This window comes from Chanodichthys erythropterus, chromosome 11 (genome assembly GCF_024489055.1).
Source record: "Chanodichthys erythropterus isolate Z2021 chromosome 11, ASM2448905v1, whole genome shotgun sequence".
NCBI classification, from domain to species: domain Eukaryota; kingdom Metazoa; phylum Chordata; class Actinopteri; order Cypriniformes; family Xenocyprididae; genus Chanodichthys; species Chanodichthys erythropterus.
Window position 1 is genome coordinate 54,754,503 of NC_090231.1, and position 23,125 is coordinate 54,777,627.

Sequence of the window (23,125 nt, forward strand, 5' to 3'; positions counted from 1 at the left end):
GTTACTAACTATAGTTTTTATTTTTTGTTAATTGTTAATTTTGGGTAAACTAACGCTTTTTTTTTAAAAGAAGAAGAGTGACATACAGGTAAAAGAGACTTGCAAAGATGCGAGTAGATGAAATATCAACATAAAGGCTCAGAAGGTGAAGATATATGAACCTGCATCAGTCAGGATGAGTCTGTGGGCTGTAATTCTGGCCATTCAGCAAACATGGTGCCCATATGGCATATGATGTCCCTATCCACAACCAAATAATCTGTCTTAAATTAATAAGGCTCAGTGCTTACAGTGATCAGATTAATTCCACCAGCGTTTTCTAAACCTGTATTAATCCCTGTAATCCTCAGCAGTTTCCCTGCCAAGTGCTTTAATCCTTTAGCCACCAAGTGAGAAAAATACGAAAGTAGCCATGCAGACATACAATTCGGTTCTGTCCATCATTCTAACGTTTATCCTTTCACCTCTGTGTAAACAGGAACAAATATCTATTGAAGACTCCTGCAGAAAGCAAGGAGGTTTTCTCTGTTTTGGATAAGGAACAGATTGAGGTGATCCCAAAGGTTTAAGCTAATCAAGAGTCGAGATCCCATATCACGATTAGCATAAAATAACACCAGGCGCCTCATCCTGTACATTGCTGCAAATTTCACCACAGCAAACGTGTAATACACAAGAGGTGAGTGATAATTACTGAGGTGAACAGTGTGTGCTCCGTGGCTAAAGCTAACATTACACACTGTTGGAGAGATTTATAAAGAATGAAGTTGTGTTTATGCTTTATACAGACTGCAAGTGTTTAAAAATGAAAATAGTGACGGCTCTTGTCTCCGTGAATACAGTAAGAAACTATGGTAACTTTAACCACATTTAACAGTACATTAGCAACATGCTAATGAAACATTTAGAAAGACAGTGTACAAATATCACGTTATCATGGATCATGTCAGTTATTATTGTTCCATCTTACATATTAATGATCCCGACTGTTACGTAACAGTCGATGTTATGTTGTACACGTCGGAGGTCTTTTAAACAAATGAGATTTATATAAGAAGGAGGAAACAATGGAGATTGAGACTTACTGTATGTCATTTCCATGTACTGAAATCTTGTTATTCATCTATGCCAAGGTAAATTCAATTTTTCATTCGATGGCACCTTTCAAGACAGCATTTTCAGTGAAGAATTTACAATCAAATTTCTTAATAAAACAGAACATTTATCTTATGTCTTATAAATAAAAAAGGACCATGAAATATATACCATATCAAGTATCTTGAAATATCATGCACTTAAAAATGCTGATTGGGTTGAATGTTTGCTCAACCTGCTGGGTAGTTTTATTTAACTCAACTATTGTTTAAAAATTACTTTTTGCTTGCTTAAAATGAACCTAAAGTATGTTGGAAATTAACATTTATTAATATGTTTAATGAATACTATATTAAACGATAAACATTCAATTGCTTATGTTCATCTTTTGATTATTAATGTTGTCTCTAGTAATTATGTGTCTGATTTTTAATTTCCAATCTATTTATTTAAGTCAGACATATAGTAATTTTAAAACAATAGTTGGGTTAAATAAAACTGCCCAGCTCGTTGGGCGAACATTTAACCCAACTACTGGATTAAAACAACCCAATCACTGGGTTTGTCCATATTTAACCCAACTTGGGTTGTTTTAACCCAGCATTTTTTTAGAGTGTGTAAATACTGTACCATGGCATCATGAAAATGGTAATCATTCAGTATGTTCTGTACCACAGTCTATTCTTGTATGTCAGTGAATCTGCCAGTAGATGGAGCTCTTACAGGTGACTATTTCCAGAGCAGATCAGACAATGTGCTGCATTTTTCAGTGGCAGTTGAATAACAAGTAAAGTCATTGAAAGTGTTGAGGACAACTTTTACATTTTAAAAGTCCACAAAAAAAGCCTTTCCATAAAAATATAAATTTAGAAAGAATATTTAAAATATGAATGTTGGTAATTATCATTGGAGCCAGTTACGTTTTCATATAGGCTAGTATTTGGAAGTCTGTGATTAATTATTCATATATGAACATCATATATGACAAAAGTGTGAGTGATTAGCACAATGGCACAACTTCAGTAATAAAGAGACACAAGAAAACTAGTTTGTGACATTGATTGTGAGTTTTTTTTTAACCCAAGAACTTGATCATTTGCAACTGGATGCCTTAACAAATAATTTTATTTATTTAAGCTTATAAATTTAAGTCTTAAGATATGTTTTAAATATGGACATTTTTCTTACACAATCATTTCGCTTCAGAAGGCCTTTATTAACCCTCTGGAGCCGTGTGGAGTACGTTTTGCTTTGGATGGATGCACTTTCTTGAGCTTTATACTCATTGGTCCCGTTCACTGCCATTATAAAGCTTGGACATGTCAGGATATTTATTAATATAACTCAGATTGTGTTCATCAGAAAGAAGAAAGTCATATACACCTAGGATGGCTTGAGAGTGAGTAAATCTTGGGGTAATTTTCATTTTAAAGTGAACTAATCCTTTAATGCATTAGAAGTTGCCTGAGGTTTTATTTATGTTAGTTTAATGAAGTTTAATTAATAATAATTAAACAATAAACATTTATTAAATTGCTAATTAATAAATGTTCACCTTTTGATTATTATTATTTCCTCTTGTAATTATGTGTCTGATTTTTAATTTACAACATATTCTGGGTTCATTTTAAACCAGTCGTATAGTAACTTTTAAACAATAGTTGGGTTAAATAAAACTGCCCAGCTCGTTGGCCAAACATTTAACCCAACCACTGGGTTTGTCCATATTTAACCCAACTTGGGTTGTTTTTAACCCAGCATTATTTAGAGTGTCCCTCTACCATGTCAAAGTATAGGCTATACAATATAGATAACAAAAGGTTTAAAAAAAACAAAAAAAAACAACAGATCACCTGACCTGATCAATAATCAGGTAGATCTTTTTTGTGGTATTTAATAATATTTTAAACATCTTAATATTGAACTAAATCTTTAAATTGTTCATAAATACTTTAAATAGATGTGTAAAAGCCGTTCCAGGCTTTTGTGATGGCCACATCAGATGATTCCTAATCTCTTTCGGATCCAGTTCCGGTTTTCCCAGGTTCCGATCTGAATTCCTGCTGCTCTCTTTCTCTCTCTCTCTCTGAGATCAGTGCAAAATATCTCCAGCCGTCCGGACTGACTCTCTCTCTCTCTCTCGCTTCACCTTTACACATTATGTCTGCACTGACGCTTCTCATTTCAGATCGGCTTTGGTTTAATCTCGGAAATATGGATTGACTTTGATTTTCCTCGGTCGCCTGTTGAAGTTTTAAAGCGGCGGATCGTGTCTCTGCTCACCGAGCTTCATGTTTCCTTCGGCAACTTTCGGAAGTTACTCGTTCCGGATGTGTTCACACTGCTGAACTGATCCGTGCGCGCGATCAGAGGGATTTTAAATACGGATTGTGTCCGAGGCTTTTCACACTTTTTTTTAATACTTGTGTTTAAAGTGATGGCGGAGCGGGGAGCCCGGCTGCTCCTCTCTCTTTTCTGCCTCACGATCACGGTTTCACATGCTGAAAAAGGTAAGACTGTGATTAAAGAGCATTAAAACTTTCTGCGGTGCGACCTGCTCTCTGGTACTCGAGTGTGAAATATATGAAAGTGTGACTAATAGTTTCACCTGAACCAACTTAGACAACTAACACAAAAATCGATGATTTGATCCAGTTCGTCGAACACACACACACACACACCGTTCAGACAGCATCATAAATCAAAACATATGCGAAATATCACCTTTTAATCTTTATATTTGCTCTGAAAAGGCTCATTAACTGCAAAGGTGTGCTCTGCATTAACACCTTCACATAGAAAACCATTCCTTCATCAAATAAAGAGTCTCCAAACCGGCCTCGTGGAAGTAAAGTAATTAAAATCTTGTTAATTACAGGCTAATAACCTAATGTCTGTGGAAACCACAGCTCAAAGAGTGTTTTTCCACGCGCTGTTGGGAGTTTCATGTGCAGACACTGACCCTTTCTGAAATCATAGATCTTTTGCATCAAAGCATATTTTTTTTGTGTACATGCCAGAAGGTGAATAGTGCATTTGTTTTTGACTGCACACCTGAAAGAAAACAGAAAGGTATTTTGGAAAGAAGAACATTTACCCTGGTTAATTTGGTGTGTGTGTAGAATTCTGGGTTGAACGAATGAAAATAAATTACTTTCCCCTGCTTGAAACCAAATAGAAAACATACCTAGGACAAAAAAACTATTGCTTATGAATATAATGCTGGCTTTACACTGCATAGAAGCGGCATGTATAACCTGAAAAGATGCCTTAAGGTGGCATAAATGCATTTTCACTGACATTGCATTTGAAATAATACAATATGAAATTGTTTTTTAAACAAGAATATGAAAAATTACACACATACACTGAAAGTTTAAGATTGCACTTCATTTACACAAAGCCAAACCAGCATCAGAGGTGCCTTTGATGCAGGGGCTAAGCTGGGTCAGAGCTACCATTTTTTATTTTCGTACTTTGCCATTATTGCATTTTTTGCACAGAATATGTAGCTGGCACAGATCAGCCTTAACTCAGCCGTGTAAATATGCCTTTAGCTTCGGAGCATAGATCATAATCTTTGTTCATATTGAATATGACAAGGCTCACGTTTAATTTGCATGATGCATCAGTTAACTCTTTGATTAGTATTGGCAGCATGTTTTCACTAGTTTGTGTGCTTGTTCATTAGGATCACGTATGGTGAAAGCAGGCCGTAGTGGAGTTTGCGGCTGGGCTGTCTTGCGTGCAGAGGCTGATGAAAGCTGCTCTGCTGCATGAAAAGCAATGTGCTGTGGTAAAAAATCACAGGCTTTGCTGGAGATCAGTACAAAAGAGAGGAATGGGGGGCTGGGTGGAATGGGCAGACTCTGTCTGGAAAGTAATAAAACCAGGAGATTAAGGGGGGAACAGGGAGTTCCTTTGGGAGTTTTGATTGATTCCAGAGAATTGGACCTACATGCGGAGAGTGAGTTTCAAGTTACTAATTGTGGGGTCCCCTTCTGAAAATATGTGTTTATTTGAAACACGTTTTTTGAGGTCCTGAAGTGCACAAATGCGAACCATAAGCAGTTTCGTAAAGATTAGGTCACCTAGATCTCGCTGATAACAGCGTTCCAACTTTTGGTGCCTTGGAAAGGAAATGGGCTTGTCTTCTTTTTGAAAAGTTGTCATTGCATCCAATTTGCATCCCATCTTATCTGCATAGCTGTGTGCTGATGGCTTCCCTGTGGACAATGTAAACAGCATGCTAAACTGTATAAACACCCTCACAACCTTGTCTGCAACCACTCAGCGATGTAAGAGATCTGCTTCCTTCGCAGTGGCCTTCGTTGCACAGACCTTGCAAACATGAACAAAAGGACACAGTGTTGTTCTAACACAGATAATGTTTTTTCTGTTCTATATAGGCTATATACCTGGTTATTAAGTTAATGTAAGAATACTGATATTAGTATATTAGTGATGCACTGGATTTGAAAATATTTGGCAAAAACAAAACATTTCTGGTTTCAGCCAAAATAGTTTTGGAGGGAAGAAGCCATTAACCGAAAATGACGTTTAATTAGATCTTCTCCAATCATGTTTTTTGACCTCATCAGCGTCTTTTTCATGCACAAAATGTAAATAAGCTACAACTGGTAAACAACGGTGTGGAAGAGCTTAACTGTGAACAAAAAGAATGCTGAAGTAGCAATATGTCAAATTTGTTTGACTGAAATATCTAGAAGCTGCTTGTTGCCTTTGAACTTTACTATGACTGTTGTATCACATTAAAACATGACATAAAAATAATTTACCCAAACTTAAAGGGTTAGTTCACCCAAAAATGAAAATCCAGTCATTAATTACTCACCCTCATGTCGTTCTACACCCGTGAGACCTTCGTTCATCTTCAGAACACAAATTAAGATTTTTTAATAAAATCCAATGGCTCAGTGAGGCCTGCATTACCAGCAAGATCATTTCCTTTTTCAATGGCCAGAAAGGTACTAAAAACACATTTAAAACAGTTCATGTGACTACAGTGGTTCAACCTTAATGTTATGAAGTGACGAGAATACTTTTTGTGCACCAAAAAAACAAAATAACGACTTTATTCAACAATGTCTAGTCATGGGCAAAAACACTGCTTTATGAAGCTTCAAAGCTTTACAAATCCTTTGTTTCGAATCAGCGCCAAAATCATGTGATTTCAGTAAACGAGGCTTTGTTACATTATAAGCGTTTCGAAATTTCAATAGTTCACGTGATTTTAGCAGTTTGATACGTGCTCTGAACCACTGATTAGAAACAACAGATTCGTAAAGCTACCTTACTATTAATAAGCAGTAAATTAGGAGTTTGAGGGGAAAAGTCCTAGTGAAAGGATTAGTTCACTTTAAAATGAAAATTACCCCATGATTTACTCACCCTCAAGCCATCCTAGGGGTATATGACTTTCTTCTTTCAGATGAATACAATTGGAGTTATATTAAAGGTGCCATTAAACGTTTTTTTATACAAGATGTAATATAAGTCTAAGGTATCCCCTGAATGTGTCTGTGAAGTTTCAGCTCAAAATACCCAATACATTTTTTTTAAATTAATTTTTTTAACTGCCTATTTTTGGGCATCATTAACTATGCACCGATTCAGGCTGCGGCCCCTTTAATTGCTCGCGCTCTCCGCCCCCTCCCGAGCTCTCGACTCTATCATTGCATAAACAAAGTTCACACAGCTAATATAACCCCCAAAATGGATCTTTACAAAGTGTTCATCATGCATGCTGCATGCATACATCGGATTATGTGAGTATGGTATTTATTTGGATATTTACATTTGATTCTGAATGAGTTTGATAGTGTTCCGTGGCTAACGGCTAATGCTACACTGTTGGAGAGATTTATAAAGAATGAAGTTGTGTTTATGAATTATACAGACTGCAAGTGTTTAAAAATGAAAATAGCGACGGCTCTTGTCTCTGTGAATACAGTAAGAAACGATGGTAACTATAACCACATTTAACAGTACATTAGCAACATGCTAACGAAACATTTAGAAAGACAATTTACAAATATCACTAAAAATATCATGATATCATGGATCATGTCAGTTATTATTGCTCCATCTGCCATTTTTCGCTATTGTCCTTGCTTGCTTACCTAGTCTGATGATTCAGCTGTGCACAGATCCAGACAATAATACTGCCTGCCCTTGTGTAATGCCTTGAACATGAGCTGGCATATGCAAATATTGGTGTTATGTCGGTGTTATGTTGAGTTTCTTCTGAGGTCTTTTAAACAAATGAGATTTATATAAGACGAAGAAAACAATCGAGTATGTCATTTCCATGTACTGAACTCTTGTTATTTAACTATACCAAGGTAAATTCAATTTTTAATTCTAGGGCGCCTTTAATAAACACCCTTATGCTCCCAAGCTTTATAATGGCTAGTTATTTTACTTTATAACATGTAAATCATGGGGTAATTTTAATTTTAAAGTGAACCAACCCTTTAATAGTGATTATGTGTTCCCCATACTGAAGTGTTACCAAAAGGTACTATGTCAATACAGATTGCTTTTTGTTAGTGCTGTGTTGTATTTTGATATTTACAGTATGTGGAGAGATATATATTTTAATCGTAGATAAATGGATGCCTTTGTTGGTAATATTCCGTCAGCGCAATAGCTTGTTAGGCCATATAGCTGTCCGTTTCATTATAATCATTATCCGAAAGTCATCATTACTGTTGCAGCTGCATGTTTTCAGATGTCAGGGAACAAAGAGGATCAATATCACAGTAACAAATTAAGTATTGTCAGCAATTGAATCTCGCTGGAAATAGGGCGTCTGAATAAGCTCCAGCTGAGAGATCTAGCCTTCGATGTTCTTTATTAATTTAGATGGACAATGGGCCCTTGGCTAATTGCCTAATGTGCAAATGAAGGCTTGGTAGCAGCATGTTAATAGATTATGATTGATGGAGTTATTTGTTTATTGCACTAGCGGCAAAAGTGCTGGTTAATAATTTGACCTGATATTTGTCAACATAATTTGGTTTCTTTGTGAGAGAATCAAACCCTTGTACTAAGCGATATGGCAGTGTATTGGTATGTTTGGAATGGCATAGTACATATTGCTTTGCATGGAATGGAATGGATGATATTCTACTTTTGCCAAAATAAGGAGCATCCAACTGGAGCACACTTCATTCTCTATCCCAGAATGTAATGCACTCGATGTGACCTTCCATTTAGATAGCAAAAAACATTCAGGCAATATCATCTTTCCTTTTTTTTTTTTTTAATCTCTTTCTTGACTCTTCATTAGAACAGGCAGTCAAATGACTCCAAATTGGAGTGTAAAATGGGCATAATTTAGTGTCTGACTTGTGGATTAAACATGCCACGTAGTGAGATCATATGGCAACAATTTAGCATGCTTCAGTTTGAAATGTTCAATGATGCATGCTGTTTCAATTATTACTTAAAAAAAATAGTAAAGTATATAGTAAGCAGTATGTAGGCTCAAGTATTCCATTCCAAGCTAGCTTTTATTGGCTGAGTCAGAAAGCCTTAACGTCAGCACAGACTATTCACCAGCATTTCTTTTTTTGGTGGTCTCTAAATTGAGGTATGAATAGTTAGGACTACTTGTGAAAATTTGAGTCCATTTATTGAAATGGTGAGCTTCCGCTGGAAAGATTTCTGATGATCCAAGCCAACTCTGCTCAATTCTGCTCCATTACCATCAGTAGTGTATCATTATGTTACTGAGTGTGCTATTTTAGAGTAGCATTTGAGAAAATGACCAGTCTACACAAATACACACCAGTTAGTGTATGGCTTTTTGTTGTTGTTGAAGGAATTCCGATGAAATGGTCATGCCTATGGAATGTTTGGTGGTCAACACCCTCATTTGGGATCTGAGTGGTTGCAGTTCCCAGTGGATCTCTCTTTGCGGGTGTCTCTTGCCAGCCTCAGCAGCTGGAGAAGATTATGATGCATATGTGATATGAATGCTCGTACTCGGTGAAGTGAAGCAAAATCCAACTGGAGTTTCTGATAAGCCATTTTGTAGTATCTTTCTCTTGGTGTGATTGTTTTAACCCTCACAAATCTACAATTATGCTAAAATTAAATGGTATTTAAATTGTTATACAGTTATACAGTACTTTTTAGCTAAGACAAACAACACTATTAATATTTCTCATAAATAGGTTGTTACAGATGAACAAAGTCAAAAAGTTATTTAGAATTTAGAATGTTTTAATTAAAGTTGTTCTGTAGACTCAAATCATAATCCAGTATTAGTATTGGTTATATATCAACTGATATTATATATTTAATTATGCAATATGCATGCTCATTTCCCATATTTTTACAATTAGATTACCTTTTAAAACAAACAAAAAATAATAATAAAACCTATTAAATAGAATTTTTAATGGATCTCAAAATGAATATCCATATACTAATGTCCATATAAATGAATATACTAATGAACTTTTATGAGTTCACGAAACGGGTTACCATCATGGTGACGAGTAGAGCATGAGATTGGTTTACCTCAGAGTTTTTGAGTTTTGGCAACTTATTTGCTTTTACAGTATATAGAATTTTAACATTGGCCATAAAATTAAAATAATTACCGGCAGGGGCGGACTGGGACAAAAATTCAGCCCTGGCACTGTAGCCACACCAGCCCACATTACCACACCCACGGACATGCGCATTCCCAGGTGAAAAAAGTACACTTCCATAATGTACTTAAAGTGCTGTATTTTCACACACTAATTTTGTACTTTAATATACTAAAAATTCTTCTTTGGTACTTCTTAAGATAATGTTAAGAACATCTTGGTGTACTCAACTGAGCTATTTTGAGACACCATTTAGTTACCATTTGTAGTACACTTGAACCCATAACACTAAAAATACAGAGATAGTATGTTAAAAGCACATTTTAGTTCTAATCCATGGTGTCTCAAAATAGCACAGTTGAATACACTTAGATATTCTTAAGATTATCTAGTACTAAAGAGGAATTTTATGAAAAAAATACTATGGAAGTACAAAATTAAGAATTAAATAAAAAATAGAGCACTAAAATAGAGCACTTTAATGGAAGTGTACTTTTTTCACCTGGGTTGCTATACGTTTTTGACGTGTTTTTGAATATATTGCAAGTAGCGTACAGCAGTCTGTTTACAGCTTATCTGCTGATATTTCAGTCATGTAATTCAGCAACAGGCTAGCTAACACTTGTAACTAATTATCACAAACCAATGACATTTTAAAATAGATGGGGGTTGTATGCTATGCTTAACTGTTTAGTAAAAAAAAAAAAAAATAGCGTGAATTGCATGAAAATTACTTGAGCTAGCTGTATTTTCTGTTTTTTTTTTTTCCTTACCTCAACAGCACTATAATTTTAGGCAGTTGGAAGCGTCAGACTTAAGAGCCTTTTTTTGCTTTCTCAAACCTTTTCTCCACCACCTTTTCTTTTTTTTCTTACTTTTTCTGACAATTTGCTCGTGTTGCACTCTCTCTCTGATGATGTGCTTGATTTTGACTTGTTTGATTTGACAGGTGATCTAACCAATCATAATGCCGTATCCACATTTATGTCCGACAAAGCAGTTAGATTAACGTTGTGAACTTGAATTTGAAAAAATGTGTAGTGTCACAGACTGCTTGAATTGAGCAATCTGTCAAGATGCATTAAAGAGCCACAAAACGGTATTTATTGTTTAAATCGCTCTTGTCTGTCGATGCATTGTCAGTGTCCTCTTTGCTACAATGTATTTTTCACTCTGACAGAGCATGATGTGTGGCGTGAGAACGGCCACATGGACATACATAGCAACAGTAACTAAAGGGTGTGGGGTGGTAGGCCATCTCGGGACCGGGCCGGCCGTTGACCATTTCTTAACTATTATTATTATTATTAATATTATTATAACCATAGTGAAATCGTGGTATCAATAAAAAACCATCCTATGTGCTGTCGGCCTGTAAAAACTATTTATTTATATATATAATAAAACTGACTGGCCCACATTAAAAAAATGGTCCAGCCCCTCTGGCATTTGCCAGAATTGCCCGATGGCCAATCCGCCCATGATTACCGGCATTGGCCAGAATTGTAATCTCTTGACTTGAAGGAGGTCCTGAGTCAAATGTAGGGCCCCTATGGTGAACTGTTAAGTGACCCAGAATTACCCAGAAGTAGTTTGCGCAATACCATTTAGCATATTTTACAGTCAGCACCATACCGCTGAACTGGAGCAAATATGAGCTCTCCATTTTTCCATGTGTAACTGCATGTGGCTGTTCACTGCTCAGTCCAGCTGAAACCCATTTATCGCTGACCCAAATTGTTCCAATGTTTGCTTTCGTTCTTCTTTCTGACCATGGACGGGTATGTTAATTAGTATTGTTCTCTCCCTATCTTTCTTTGCTGCTAGTTGAGCTGTCATGAAATGGGGTCTGCTTTCTTTATGGCCTGTTTTGCAGCATTTCGTTTAATCATGAAACCCGAAAGGAACAGTCGTTACAGTCTCTACACACCTGCTGAATATGCTGACAAGCTAATTTGTGCTATATTTCCCTTTATTTGGATCCCTGTTCTCAGCAGTAAATGTTATATGTGAGTAACGGCAGCATGAACTGATATCTGTGCCAAGCACCCTGGCAGACTAAAGCTGTGAAACCACTGAAGGTGATTGAAGCACCCTGTTGTTGTTGTTGTTGCACATTGCTTGAACGCAGACGACGGGCACTGTGGGGCCCTTCCCTCGTGGCTCGGTAAAAAGGTCTCATAGTGTGGCAGAGAGATGAAGCCTGTAGAAGTATCACTGAAGACTGATTGTGAAAAAGCTCAACATCAGTGCCAGCCTGCCTGAACTCGGCTTGTGGCTCTTGGCAGCTCAAACCGCGCTTAAGATCTTCTCGACACGCCATCCTGAGGTTGGCTTTTGGTTTATCGCAAAGATCCAGAAAGGGCTTGTCATACAGTACCTGCCTGCTTGAAAAGCAAACACTCCTTCCTTTGCTTAACCAAGGAAGTGTGGAAAATGGAATGCTTTGACTCGAACATTAAACAGTGCATTTTTTCTTAAATTAGTAACCTATTTTCCAAGTGTCACTAATCATTAAAGCTGCAGTTCATTTGGAAATTGTACATTTTAATGTTGTTTACTTGGCCCAAAATTAATTTAAGACACAAAAATTGGAAAACTTTCATATTACAAAGAATCTGAACGGGAGCTTTCAAGCTTTGAAAAAGGACCCAAGATTTTCACTCTATATCGACTTAAATTTCAGTTTGTTTCTCACACAAAGCAATCATTTGTCTTCTGAAGACTTGCGAAATATAGCAAGAGTTGGACCACTTTTATGACATGATTAGGTTTATTTTGCATTCTTTTGCTTGAAAATCATTTTCTGTCCTGATTCGTTGTAATTAACCCTTGTGCATTCAAAAAAAAAAGTTACACTTAGGTTAAAAATGGACAAAAATGTCCATAAGGATGCACAAGGGTTAAATTGAAAATGGCATTACATTTTTTCTCTTTTTGTTCATTGAAAAAAATCATATGTTTATGAATAACATGAGGGTGAATAAAAGTTAGAATATTCTGACTTTTTATTTAGCAAGTAAAAGCAGGATTGGTCAAGGTTTTCACTCAAAGATATGGTTTCTTAAGATGTTTTTCTGAATATGTCTGTTATAATGCATGTTAATTATGCATTTCATAACGTGAAATGAGTACAGAATATCTCAGTTGATGTTAGCCGAGGTTACATCATGCGCTGTGAATACTGTATATCTTGGCTTTGAAAGGTGGATCGAGGTGCTTCTGTGATTGTTAGATCTGCACCTTTGTAGAGATAATAGATGTCAATGAGCCATAAGGTACTGTGCATTACTTACCTTCCAAAGTATTGCACATTACAGCGAGATTAAAGGGACCTATAATGCCCCTTTTACAAGAAATGTGTCTGTGAAGTTCAGCTAAAATAGTTCCCCACAGATGATTTATTATAGCTTGTCAAATTTGCCGCTATTTGGGTGTGAGCAAAAACACATCATTTTTGTGTGTGTCCCTTTAAATGCAAATGATCTGCTGCTCCCCGCCCCCTTTCCAGAAGAGGGCAGAGCTTTAACAACTTGCGCTTTGGTTGCTCAAGAACAACAAAGCTGGAGAATCTCACTTAGCCAAAATGAATATTGTCAGTAACGCTGTTCAGCCTTACATTGTTCAAACCGGAGTCGGACACTACAACAACATTACACACTAACTCATTTTAAAAAAGTTAAATAATAATCAAGGAACCTTTTAATGTATGGGCATTGTTATGGGGTAAGTCAGTTTGGGTGGTTGCATATATAACTTCTAGATAGTCTTGCAGCTGCAGTGCATGCAAGATGAGATATGAAGAATTCCCTCCCGATGGTTACAAGTGACGGGAATGATGGAAACCAGCTGCTTTGGGTCCCTGACCTCAAGAATTGACCTCTGGCCCTGCGATGGATAAATGCAGCTGGAGAAAAAAGCCAGGAAAAGAAGATAAAGCCAGAAAAGCACCTGCAGAGTAGGCTTGACATTCCAGCACTGGATCCTTGGACACGTGTCACATGATCCCAGTGAGCGTGTTCGTATGGGAGGAGGCATCATTAAAGGGAGGCCAGCTGTTACTGTATGCCTAATGAGCTGATTTATGGAAAAGACTTGATGAACACGCACATTTGACCAGCTACCTGTGGAATAATACGCCTACAGAAAGCTCCTCAGTTTTCCAATTCAAACGGTCATTTCAGAAAAGTCTCAGCCAAACTTATGTTCTGTTTCTTTGAATTAGAAAAAAAAGGGATGAAAAAAACATGATTCCCCCCCTCTTTATCCAACTTTTTGTTAGTGAAAAAATTATTTAATTTTTGAAAGTTCTACCCAGGTGAAAAAAGTACACTTCTATAATGTACTAAAAATGCACTAATTTTGTACTTAATATACTAAGAATTCTTCTTTAGTACTTAAGATAATCTTAAGAACATCTAAGTGTACTCAATTGTGCTATTTTGAGACAGCATGATATGAATTAAAATGTACTTTTAATATACTATCTCTATATTTAAAAAATGTATTTAGATACCACTTAGTACACTATGGGTTCAAATATACTATAAGTGGTATCTAAATACAGAGTTAGTATATTAAAAGCCCATTTTAGTTCATATTTCATGATGTCTCAAAATAGCACAGTTGAGTACACTTAGATGTTCATAAGATTATCTGAAGAAGTACTAAAGAAGAATTTTTAGTATATTAAGTACAAAATTAGTGCTCGAAAATAGAGCACTTTAAGTATATTATAGAAATGTACTTTTGTTTTTTTTTCACCTGGGTCAACACACCTGAGTGTGCAAAGCATGGAATGGATCACTGAACATATTTAGGTAACAAAAATGGTAGTAGTTAGTACATGATTGGGATAGTCTACTTTCAGCAAGTAAGATGGTAGTACTTTCAACAGTTTAACACATTTTACTATTTAAATCCATTCTGCAGATTTTTCTTTTTTTTAAATTCAGATTTACATGTGGGCCTTAGGAAGTAATTGCTGCTACAGACCTATGCAAATGTGCCCCAGTTCACTTATGTGCTCGAAAAAGAAGCAAATGAACTCTTTGGCTAAATTAAGAAGGCCTTTTTTCAAAGCAGAGGGAAAACCTTCCTGTGATTCCTTTATCGAAGATACACAAATAATAATTTTCTCATTTATGTTGTCTCTCACCTTTTATAATAAGGTTTGATATTGGTAAATTGACCATTTTGGAAGAGATAGTACTCGCCCGTGATTTTCAGCCCATTATGTTAATCAAAAAGCCATTAAAGGAAGCCACTATTGCTGGATCTTTTAATGTATGGTAATTATACAAAACTCTTATATCTTCCGTTTCTCACCTTTAGACACTTAGACTGTCCCCCCACTTCATGTGAATTAGGCAACATCATGTACTCCATAACTTGATGATTGGATAATTAGCAGTTGCAATCAGATGATATCATAGTCATTACCCTTTACGTCTTTTGGGGTGAAAAATAAACACTCATGGAATTGCCTGTACATATTGAGCTTGTAAGATTGTTTCACTGAGGAATTCCTAAAGGATAATACAATTCACTGAGCAGTGGACCGGGCTGACCCACCCACACCAGCCCACTTCATAGTCTTACTGCCGCTGCCTGCATTCCCAGCATGGCTGGGCCAGTAATTCACGGTCAGGGTGGTGTCGCATATTACTTGCCGAAAAGAGGGGGGTCAGGGGTTCAATTGCTCCCCCTGGGTAAAGCCTTAGATACATAGTGACTGTACGGCTGCCCCACGCTGACTACAGTGGTAATTAATTTCTAATGAGGGTTGGACCGCTCGCTTGTGCCAGCCTGCATTGAGCCTACGGGCTCCAGACATATTCTTCTATGCCCCATTTATCTAAAGAGATTGTAATATTCTCCAGTAGGTCAAAAGTTCCATTCTGCTTTATGATGTCTACTCTCCTCGAGTAATTTCTTTTAGTAGTTTTTCAACACTTTTATTTTGATTAGATCGCAATATTGCGATATGAAAAAGATTGGTCTTTTCGGTCTTGACTGAGATGAGATGAATTTTTTCACTTAATCCTGGTTCTAGGTCAATAAACCCATTCCAGTTTAATTCTTTCTTTATAAAGTTATGCTCTTTATGCCTCATTTCACTGGTCTTAGTGGAAGCATGCCTTCAGCGCATTCAGTCGCTTTTAATTAAAGCCGGTGACTTGTATATTGTGGTTTTGGGTCAGTGCAGAAGTGGCTTGTATTGATAAAATTTCCTGAGAGGAAACTATTCTGTGAAATACAGGAAGCCATTAGGAAGTCTGGGCCTCACATCTATCTGCAGCCAGTAAACAGTGACCAGCCCCCTGTGGAAGCAGTATGGATGAGCCTTCGTGCTCGTAAAGATAATTTTATTGTGTAATTTGTTGGTTATTTATGCAATGTTTTTGTTAGTATTGTAAGACACACACACACACACACAGGTTAGTTTTTGTGAATTGTGGGGACATTCCATAGGCGTAATGGTTTTCATACTGTACAAACCGTATTTTCTATCCCCCTACACCTAAACCTACCCATCACAGAAAACTGTGCACATTTTTACTTTCTCACAGTTACTCATTCTGTATGATTTATAAGCCCTCTCCTTGTAATACCTATGTCATCCCCATGTCATTATACAAATTTGTGTCCTGATAACAAACCCACACACACACACACATAATATATATATATATATATATATATATATATATATATATATATATATATATATATATATATATATATATATATATATATATATATATATATATATATATATATATATATATGTTCTGTCATGACAACTCTGAGTGTTTGGCATGGTAATGGATATGCTTTAATAATTTTTGGATTTGCTTAATAATATTAACAAAATTGCAGTTGGGTTGGACTCTGGTCTAATTTTGTTGGGTTTGTCTCGGGTTGGGTTTTTCTTTTTTAAAAATCAGCTTATGCACGTCGGGTTCAGGGAAGGAATAATTTGGGTTGAGTACTGATTTTAGGACCTGAGAAGACCTCTAGTGCACAACATAAATAAGCTACCACAAAATATTGAGAGCGACTCATTGCCGAAGAACTTGACTACGATTGGTTTATCACCTGTGGACATGACTTCCTGAAAAGCATACAGTGTTTACACACTTACCTAAATTTAATTACCAAATCTTATGTTCGGTTTAGGTTTTGGTTTCAGTCATTTTTGTTGGTGTCATTCATGAGCTCGATCACACGAAAATGTGTATCAATAGTACGAGTGTGTAGTCTGGTAGAATATATATACGGCAAAATGAGTTTTGGTGTGCACATGATACGCAGCTTTTCGCGTGCATATGATACGCACTTTATGGCGCATTATACGTACGAAACCCCCACCCCACACCCACATCCTACCCAAGAGCGTGTCAGATACATACCATAAAGTGCGTATCAAATGCATGCGAAAAACTGCGTACCATAAGCACGCCAAAACTCATTTTGGCGTATATATTCTACGAGATTACACACTCGTACTATTGATACACATTCTCATGTGATCGTGTTGCATTCATATGTGTAGCAAAGACGGTGCAGGCTTACATGCCAAAGTATGAGCAATAGTATTAGTAATGCTTTCAGATAATACTGCTTTTGAAACATTTAATTTAGATTCCCATCATATTTTGACATCTTTTAAAAATTATAATGGTTTTCAATCTCAAGTGGTTACTCATGAAAATGTGTTAATATCACTTCACCAGCCTTTCACAGCAAGTGTATCATTTTATTTATTTATTTATTTTTTTGGACTGATGTTCAATTCAGCCTTTAGTCTTTCAATATTTTAGAGTCGGGATAATTTAAGTGCGCTTGGAGTGATGATCTCCAGAATGAGATTTCCCTAATATAAACCTTTGTTCATTTCTAATGCTTTGCTGTGCACAAATTGATTTTGGGTCCTTGATGAGCTCTGGAACTCATTCAGTTTGTTGTTATTGAACCCTTGTAACTGAATTACTCAAGGTAAACCTTTCCTTATATAATTTCAGGCTTTGCCATCCGTTTTCATCTGGCGAGTTCCTTCCACTAATGAACAAGTAAATGTGACCATTTCTGGTGAATGGCAAATACAGAAAAAAATGGATGTCGTCTACTTGCACTTTGGGTTTCTTCAACAGAAATGTTATACAGAGCATTGATCACCCATGAAATCACATATCGCCAAACATCGCTCCGGAATCTCAGTGGAAAATTGACTAGCAGTTAAGTGGTTTTGGAGCTGTGCTGTATTGGGCCCCTGAGAACCTGCGCGATGCCTTGCTACGTCTATCCCGTTGTGCGGCGCTCCTATTTGAATTTCAATCAGCACTTGATGTGTTGTTATGTGAAGGCATGGGGGATGGAAGTGAGGTGGAATATGTGGCGTGACCAACGGAGACTCATTTGAGGCTCATTTGTGTCCGCTGGCGTCCCAGGGGGCACATACCGTAAACTGCTAGCCGCTGGGCTTGCAAACACTCTATTTTTACTGACGTCTCCAGCTAGCTCGTGCTGATCTCATACTGGAGGTGGAACAATCAATATCAACCCCCTACCTACCTCCTCCTCCTCCTCGGTTTCGTGTCACTTCATCATGTGCTGTCACATCTACCACACCTTAGTTTGTTATATTGAATTAAATGTGCTGTGGTAGCCCGTGTCAGTCACTCCACGGGGTTCAAGACCATAATTGTATGCTGGACTCCATTAAACAGCCATATGTTTTATGGGTATTTACCATAATGTGTGATTGAATTATTCCGCTTGTGACACCTTGCGTTCCTTACAAATGCATTGCATACTGGGAAATGCTAATTCTGCATTTTCTCTACCTTTCCATATGGCGCCAGTCAGACCTCTTTGGTCTGCGGTGTTACCAAATGAGCAGTTTTTGAAATGAGATTGTAGCCGACAGTGTGAAAAAGACTTGAGGACGAAAAGGACAAAGCTTTCAAGATGAACAACAAATAATTTATGTTTTTGAGGTACCAGCTCCACCAAAAGCCACATTTGATCCATTTCCCCTTGCAGCCGGCTTCCATTAATAATGGATGCTAGTTTCTCCCCCATCTGAGTCCTGCAGGGCACAAATCCCCCTTCCAGCCCCCTACATCTCTCCACTGTGGTTCCCATCATTGACTCTCCCGGTTGGGTTCAGGGCTGAGTTTATACATCATATCGCACTGCGACTTTCTCCTATTGTTAGTTTAGCCAAGTGCGTCAGGAGGTGTCTGCTTTGTTGTGTTACAAAGCCAACTGTCATGATATGACGTTTTAATAGAAATTCTTCTCTCTTCTGTTGAGGTCACCTCGGACAATGCTTCAGATACATTCATGCTGTGCTAAAGGAGCCATGTGGTTTTTTTTATTCTTCTCCTTTAGCAGTGACACAATGCAGAGGGGTCGGAGGCTGGATGAGCACTGGAGATTTATAGCTAGTTTAGAGTTGAATAGGAAAGCTGTGAGACATGCCAAGTGTATGATGTAAGAAACTGGCCAGGCTTACTCGCACTGCCACAGCGAATGAAGAAAGTGATGAATCAATGTGAAAATTAAAGCATGCCTCATGGTGATCTGTTTCAGAACTCTAAATCCTGGGGGGAAAACTAGGTCATATCAGTATAAGATGGTCAGGCTGGTATTTGGAATATGATCACTGGTTTGTTACCAGCCCAAATCTGCTTAAAGGAATATTCCAGGTTCAATACAAGTTAAATTTAAATATAATTCTGATTACCACAATTTTTGTTTTGACGTTTTGCTTTGTTTAAAAAAACAAAACTTGAGCTTACAGTGAAATATGTAAACGGAAATAAAATGGCCAATTTTTTGACGTTTTATAGCATAAATGTGAAGCTTGTGAACAAAACACCCAAATTAACTCTTCTGTTAAAACGTGTATTATTTGAGATGTTTAAATAATTTTAAAGTTGTTTTAGGTTTTAAATTTTGATATAACTTTACACAAAGTAGTTTAGTACATTATTTTTTGTGTGTGTGTCAATTGAAACCATGTGTATTTTAAAGGTGCCTTCGAATGAAAAATTGAATTTACCTTGGCATAGTTGAATAACAAGAGTTCAGTACATGGAAAAGACATACAGTGAGTCTCAAACACCATTGTTTCCTCCTTCTTATATTAATCTAATTTGTTTAAAAGACGTCTGAAGAACAGGTGAATCTCAACATAACACCGACTGTTACGTAACAGTTGGGATCATTAACCCTCTGGAGTCTGAGGCTGATTTGGGGCCTGGAGAACTTTTGACATGCCCTGACATTTGTGCTTTTTTCAGTTGTTTATAAACATATTAATGGAAAACGTTTCATTACACTGTATTCAGCACAAACTAGGCTACAATAATATGTGAGGAACATGTATGTACATGTTTGTGTTTTTGAAGGAATAACATTTATGCGTGGTTGTTGAAAAAACAAAAAACTTAAGTCACTGAAATAAGGCCAAAAAAAGTATAATAAATCTGTGTTCATAAGACTTCTGGGTATTGGAGGTTGTAGACTAGAGTTTTTGCTTCAAAATTATGTAAAAATTATGCTGCCTACTCCTTCATATAAAACAATATATTGATTTAGTTTTTGTAAGACACTTTTTGCCAAGAAACACAGTATGCGAGGAGGCGTGAATCACCACTGAAAATGGGCCATTCTCACCTGAGAAGACAAAAGAATTGGATAGTAATGAGCTGAAATGACTTGCATATTAATGAGGCATTTCAGTCAGGTAGGCTGTGAAAAAAAACCTTCTGTGATGTCTCAAGCTCATTATGATATATGAAACATACAGAAAAATATTATTACAATATAAAGTAATGGTTTTATATTATACTTTAAAATATAATGTATTTCTGTGATGCAAAGAGTCTGAATATAGGCTTTTAGTTTAAAAGCATGCACATTTGGAGAAATATTGGATTCTCATATGCTTATGTCAATTTTCTATACAGAGGAGTTATATTAACTTAATATTCATTGTCATTACTATGAGCGCTGGTGTTTTCAATTCATCCTTGAAGTCGGAGGGCGCTCTGTGCATTTTAGTCCACAAATTCATCTAAAAGAAGAAGAGGCTATTCCATGAATGGAGTTTCCAATACATACAGCAGCCGGAGGGCGCTAAAGAAACAAAAACTCATCTAAACTTCATCTGTAGAAGACAAGTAAACAGGAAGTAACTGCATGTCTTCTAGAGATCGCTAACCATGACTTTTACATCCAGATAAACACTTTTCAAGACAATAAATACACGATTGAGATAATGAATGCATGTATTGACTGAATTAGCGTCTGAATAGCGCTGGCTCCGTGGGCGTGGCCGCATTAGCAGATAATGAGCTGAATCACGGATTTCTGACATGGCTCTCTTTTCATACAGATTACATAAACAAATAAGGTTTGTTTTCGATTTGACTTACATGATTTAAAACCTGACATCTTAACGTTTTTTTAGACATAAGTGTAATTTTTTTGTCATTAGTATTCACTAAGTTACAGTTCATTTTCTGAGAACTATCAGATTGGAGTTCGTTCAGAGGGAGAGGAGAAATCACGCATCATGTTAGTTTTCTTTATTTTACAAAAAGCACAACATTCAGTTTTTACTCTGAGTGTACACAAATGAAAGAAGATATTCCACAGATTAAAATGGTGTATAACTCTTAATTGTATGTGCAACATTGACGGAGTATTTTGAGTCTCTTTCATACTGATAAGAAAAAAACCACGGTGGTATCGCCGGCGATACCGTCAGACCTCAGAGTGTTAATATGTACGCCCCCAATATTTGCATATGCCAGCTCATGTTCAAGGCATTAGAAGGGCAGCCAGTATTAACGTCTGGATGTGCACAGCTGAATCATCAGACTAGGTAAGCAAGCAAGAACAATAGCGAAAAATGGCAGATGGAGCAATAATAACTGACATGATCCATGATAACATGATATTTTTAGTGATATTTGTAAACTGTCTTTCTAAATGTTTTGTTAGCATGTTGCTAATGTACTGTTAAATGTGGTTAAAGTTACCATCGTTTCTTACTGTATTCACGGAGACATGAGCCGTCGCTATTTTCATTATTAAACACTTGCAGTCTGTATAATTCATAAACACAACTTCATTCTTTATAAATCTCTCCAACAGTGTGTAATGTTAGCTGTAGCAACGAAGCACCATCAAACTCATTCAGAATCAAATGTAATACTATACTTCCGCGATTAGACATGTTGCATGACGAACACTTTGTAAAGATCCATTTTGAGGATTATATTAGCTGTGTGAACTTTTGTTTATGCTGTTTAAGGCAAGCGCAAGCTCCGGGTGCGGTGAGCACGAGAATTAAAGGGGCAGCAGCCTGAATTGGTGCATATTTAATGATGCCCCAAAATAGGCAGATAAAAAAAAATGTATGGGATATTTTGAGCTGAAACTTCACAGACACATTCAGGGGACACCTTATACTTGTATTACATCTTTTGAAAACACGTTCTTCGGCACCTTTAATGTTTACAGATCGACCCCATTCACTTCCATTTGTGCCTCATTGTAACCTGGATTTTAGCTTGGAGAAGGAGGTGACTAGTAGAAATTAATTTTTGTGGTAATCAACATTATACCACAAATGCTGTTGAACAAGTCCAGCTGATCAACTATCTAGACTGGTTTGGACCAGCTAATGATGAAAAACCCTTTTGTTCAGCAGTAGCGAACCGCCTTTTCAATCTAACAACACATCCACCTCGTTTTATCACATACTAGTATTATCCATAAACCTCTGAGTTGTTTAAAGATTGGTTTACTGTTTATGCTGAAAGGTTTACTGATCCGTTAATGAGCTATTTAGTAATATCACACTGTACAGAGGTGTCTGAATTCATCTGGCATAGTTGGGCTTCTAGAGAACAGAACATATTTCCACTTTTTCCCGTTTCAGGGAGTAGGAGAACCTGAATCATTATGTTAGACCAGCGTTCAGATGTCCATCTCACCACCACCATTAACTGCAGTTGTTAGAAAAAAAGCTTTTGTGTCTGAATGTGGTATCTCTGATCTGAATCATATCTCTTCAGTCCCAAGCTTTGCCCAAAAAGGTGTTCCATTCTTTTAGGAGCTTATTAAAACTTAATTTTAGGAGTGAGTGCTGACAGTGCTAGTTTAGTAATGTGTGTATACACCACCTGTTTGAACACTGCAGATGTAAATTATGAAAATGATCTCAATGTTGAGCCTAGAGCTGCACGATTCTGGATAAATTGAGATTTTTTTTTTGTTTAAATAGAGATTGTTATTCTCCCATGATTCTAAATAGAAAACTTAACAACAAACATATAATTTACTAGATGTTGTGACAAAATGTTAATGGCTGCAGTCTG

General features: G+C 36.8%; 1 protein-coding gene across 8 annotated transcripts in view; it reads left to right on the forward strand.

The window, feature by feature from the left end:
- Positions 1-3,195: 3,195 nt before the first annotated feature.
- The window catches only part of neo1a (neogenin 1a), a 192,246-nt gene continuing 172,316 nt past the window's right edge, over positions 3,196-23,125 (forward strand). For all 8 annotated transcript variants that reach the window (XM_067400078.1, XM_067400075.1, XM_067400079.1 and 5 more), the window contains exon 1: positions 3,196-3,605. In XM_067400078.1, the coding sequence (XP_067256179.1) occupies positions 3,533-3,605 (73 nt within the window). In that variant the 5' untranslated portion in view covers positions 3,196-3,532. The remainder of the gene's footprint in view (positions 3,606-23,125) is intronic.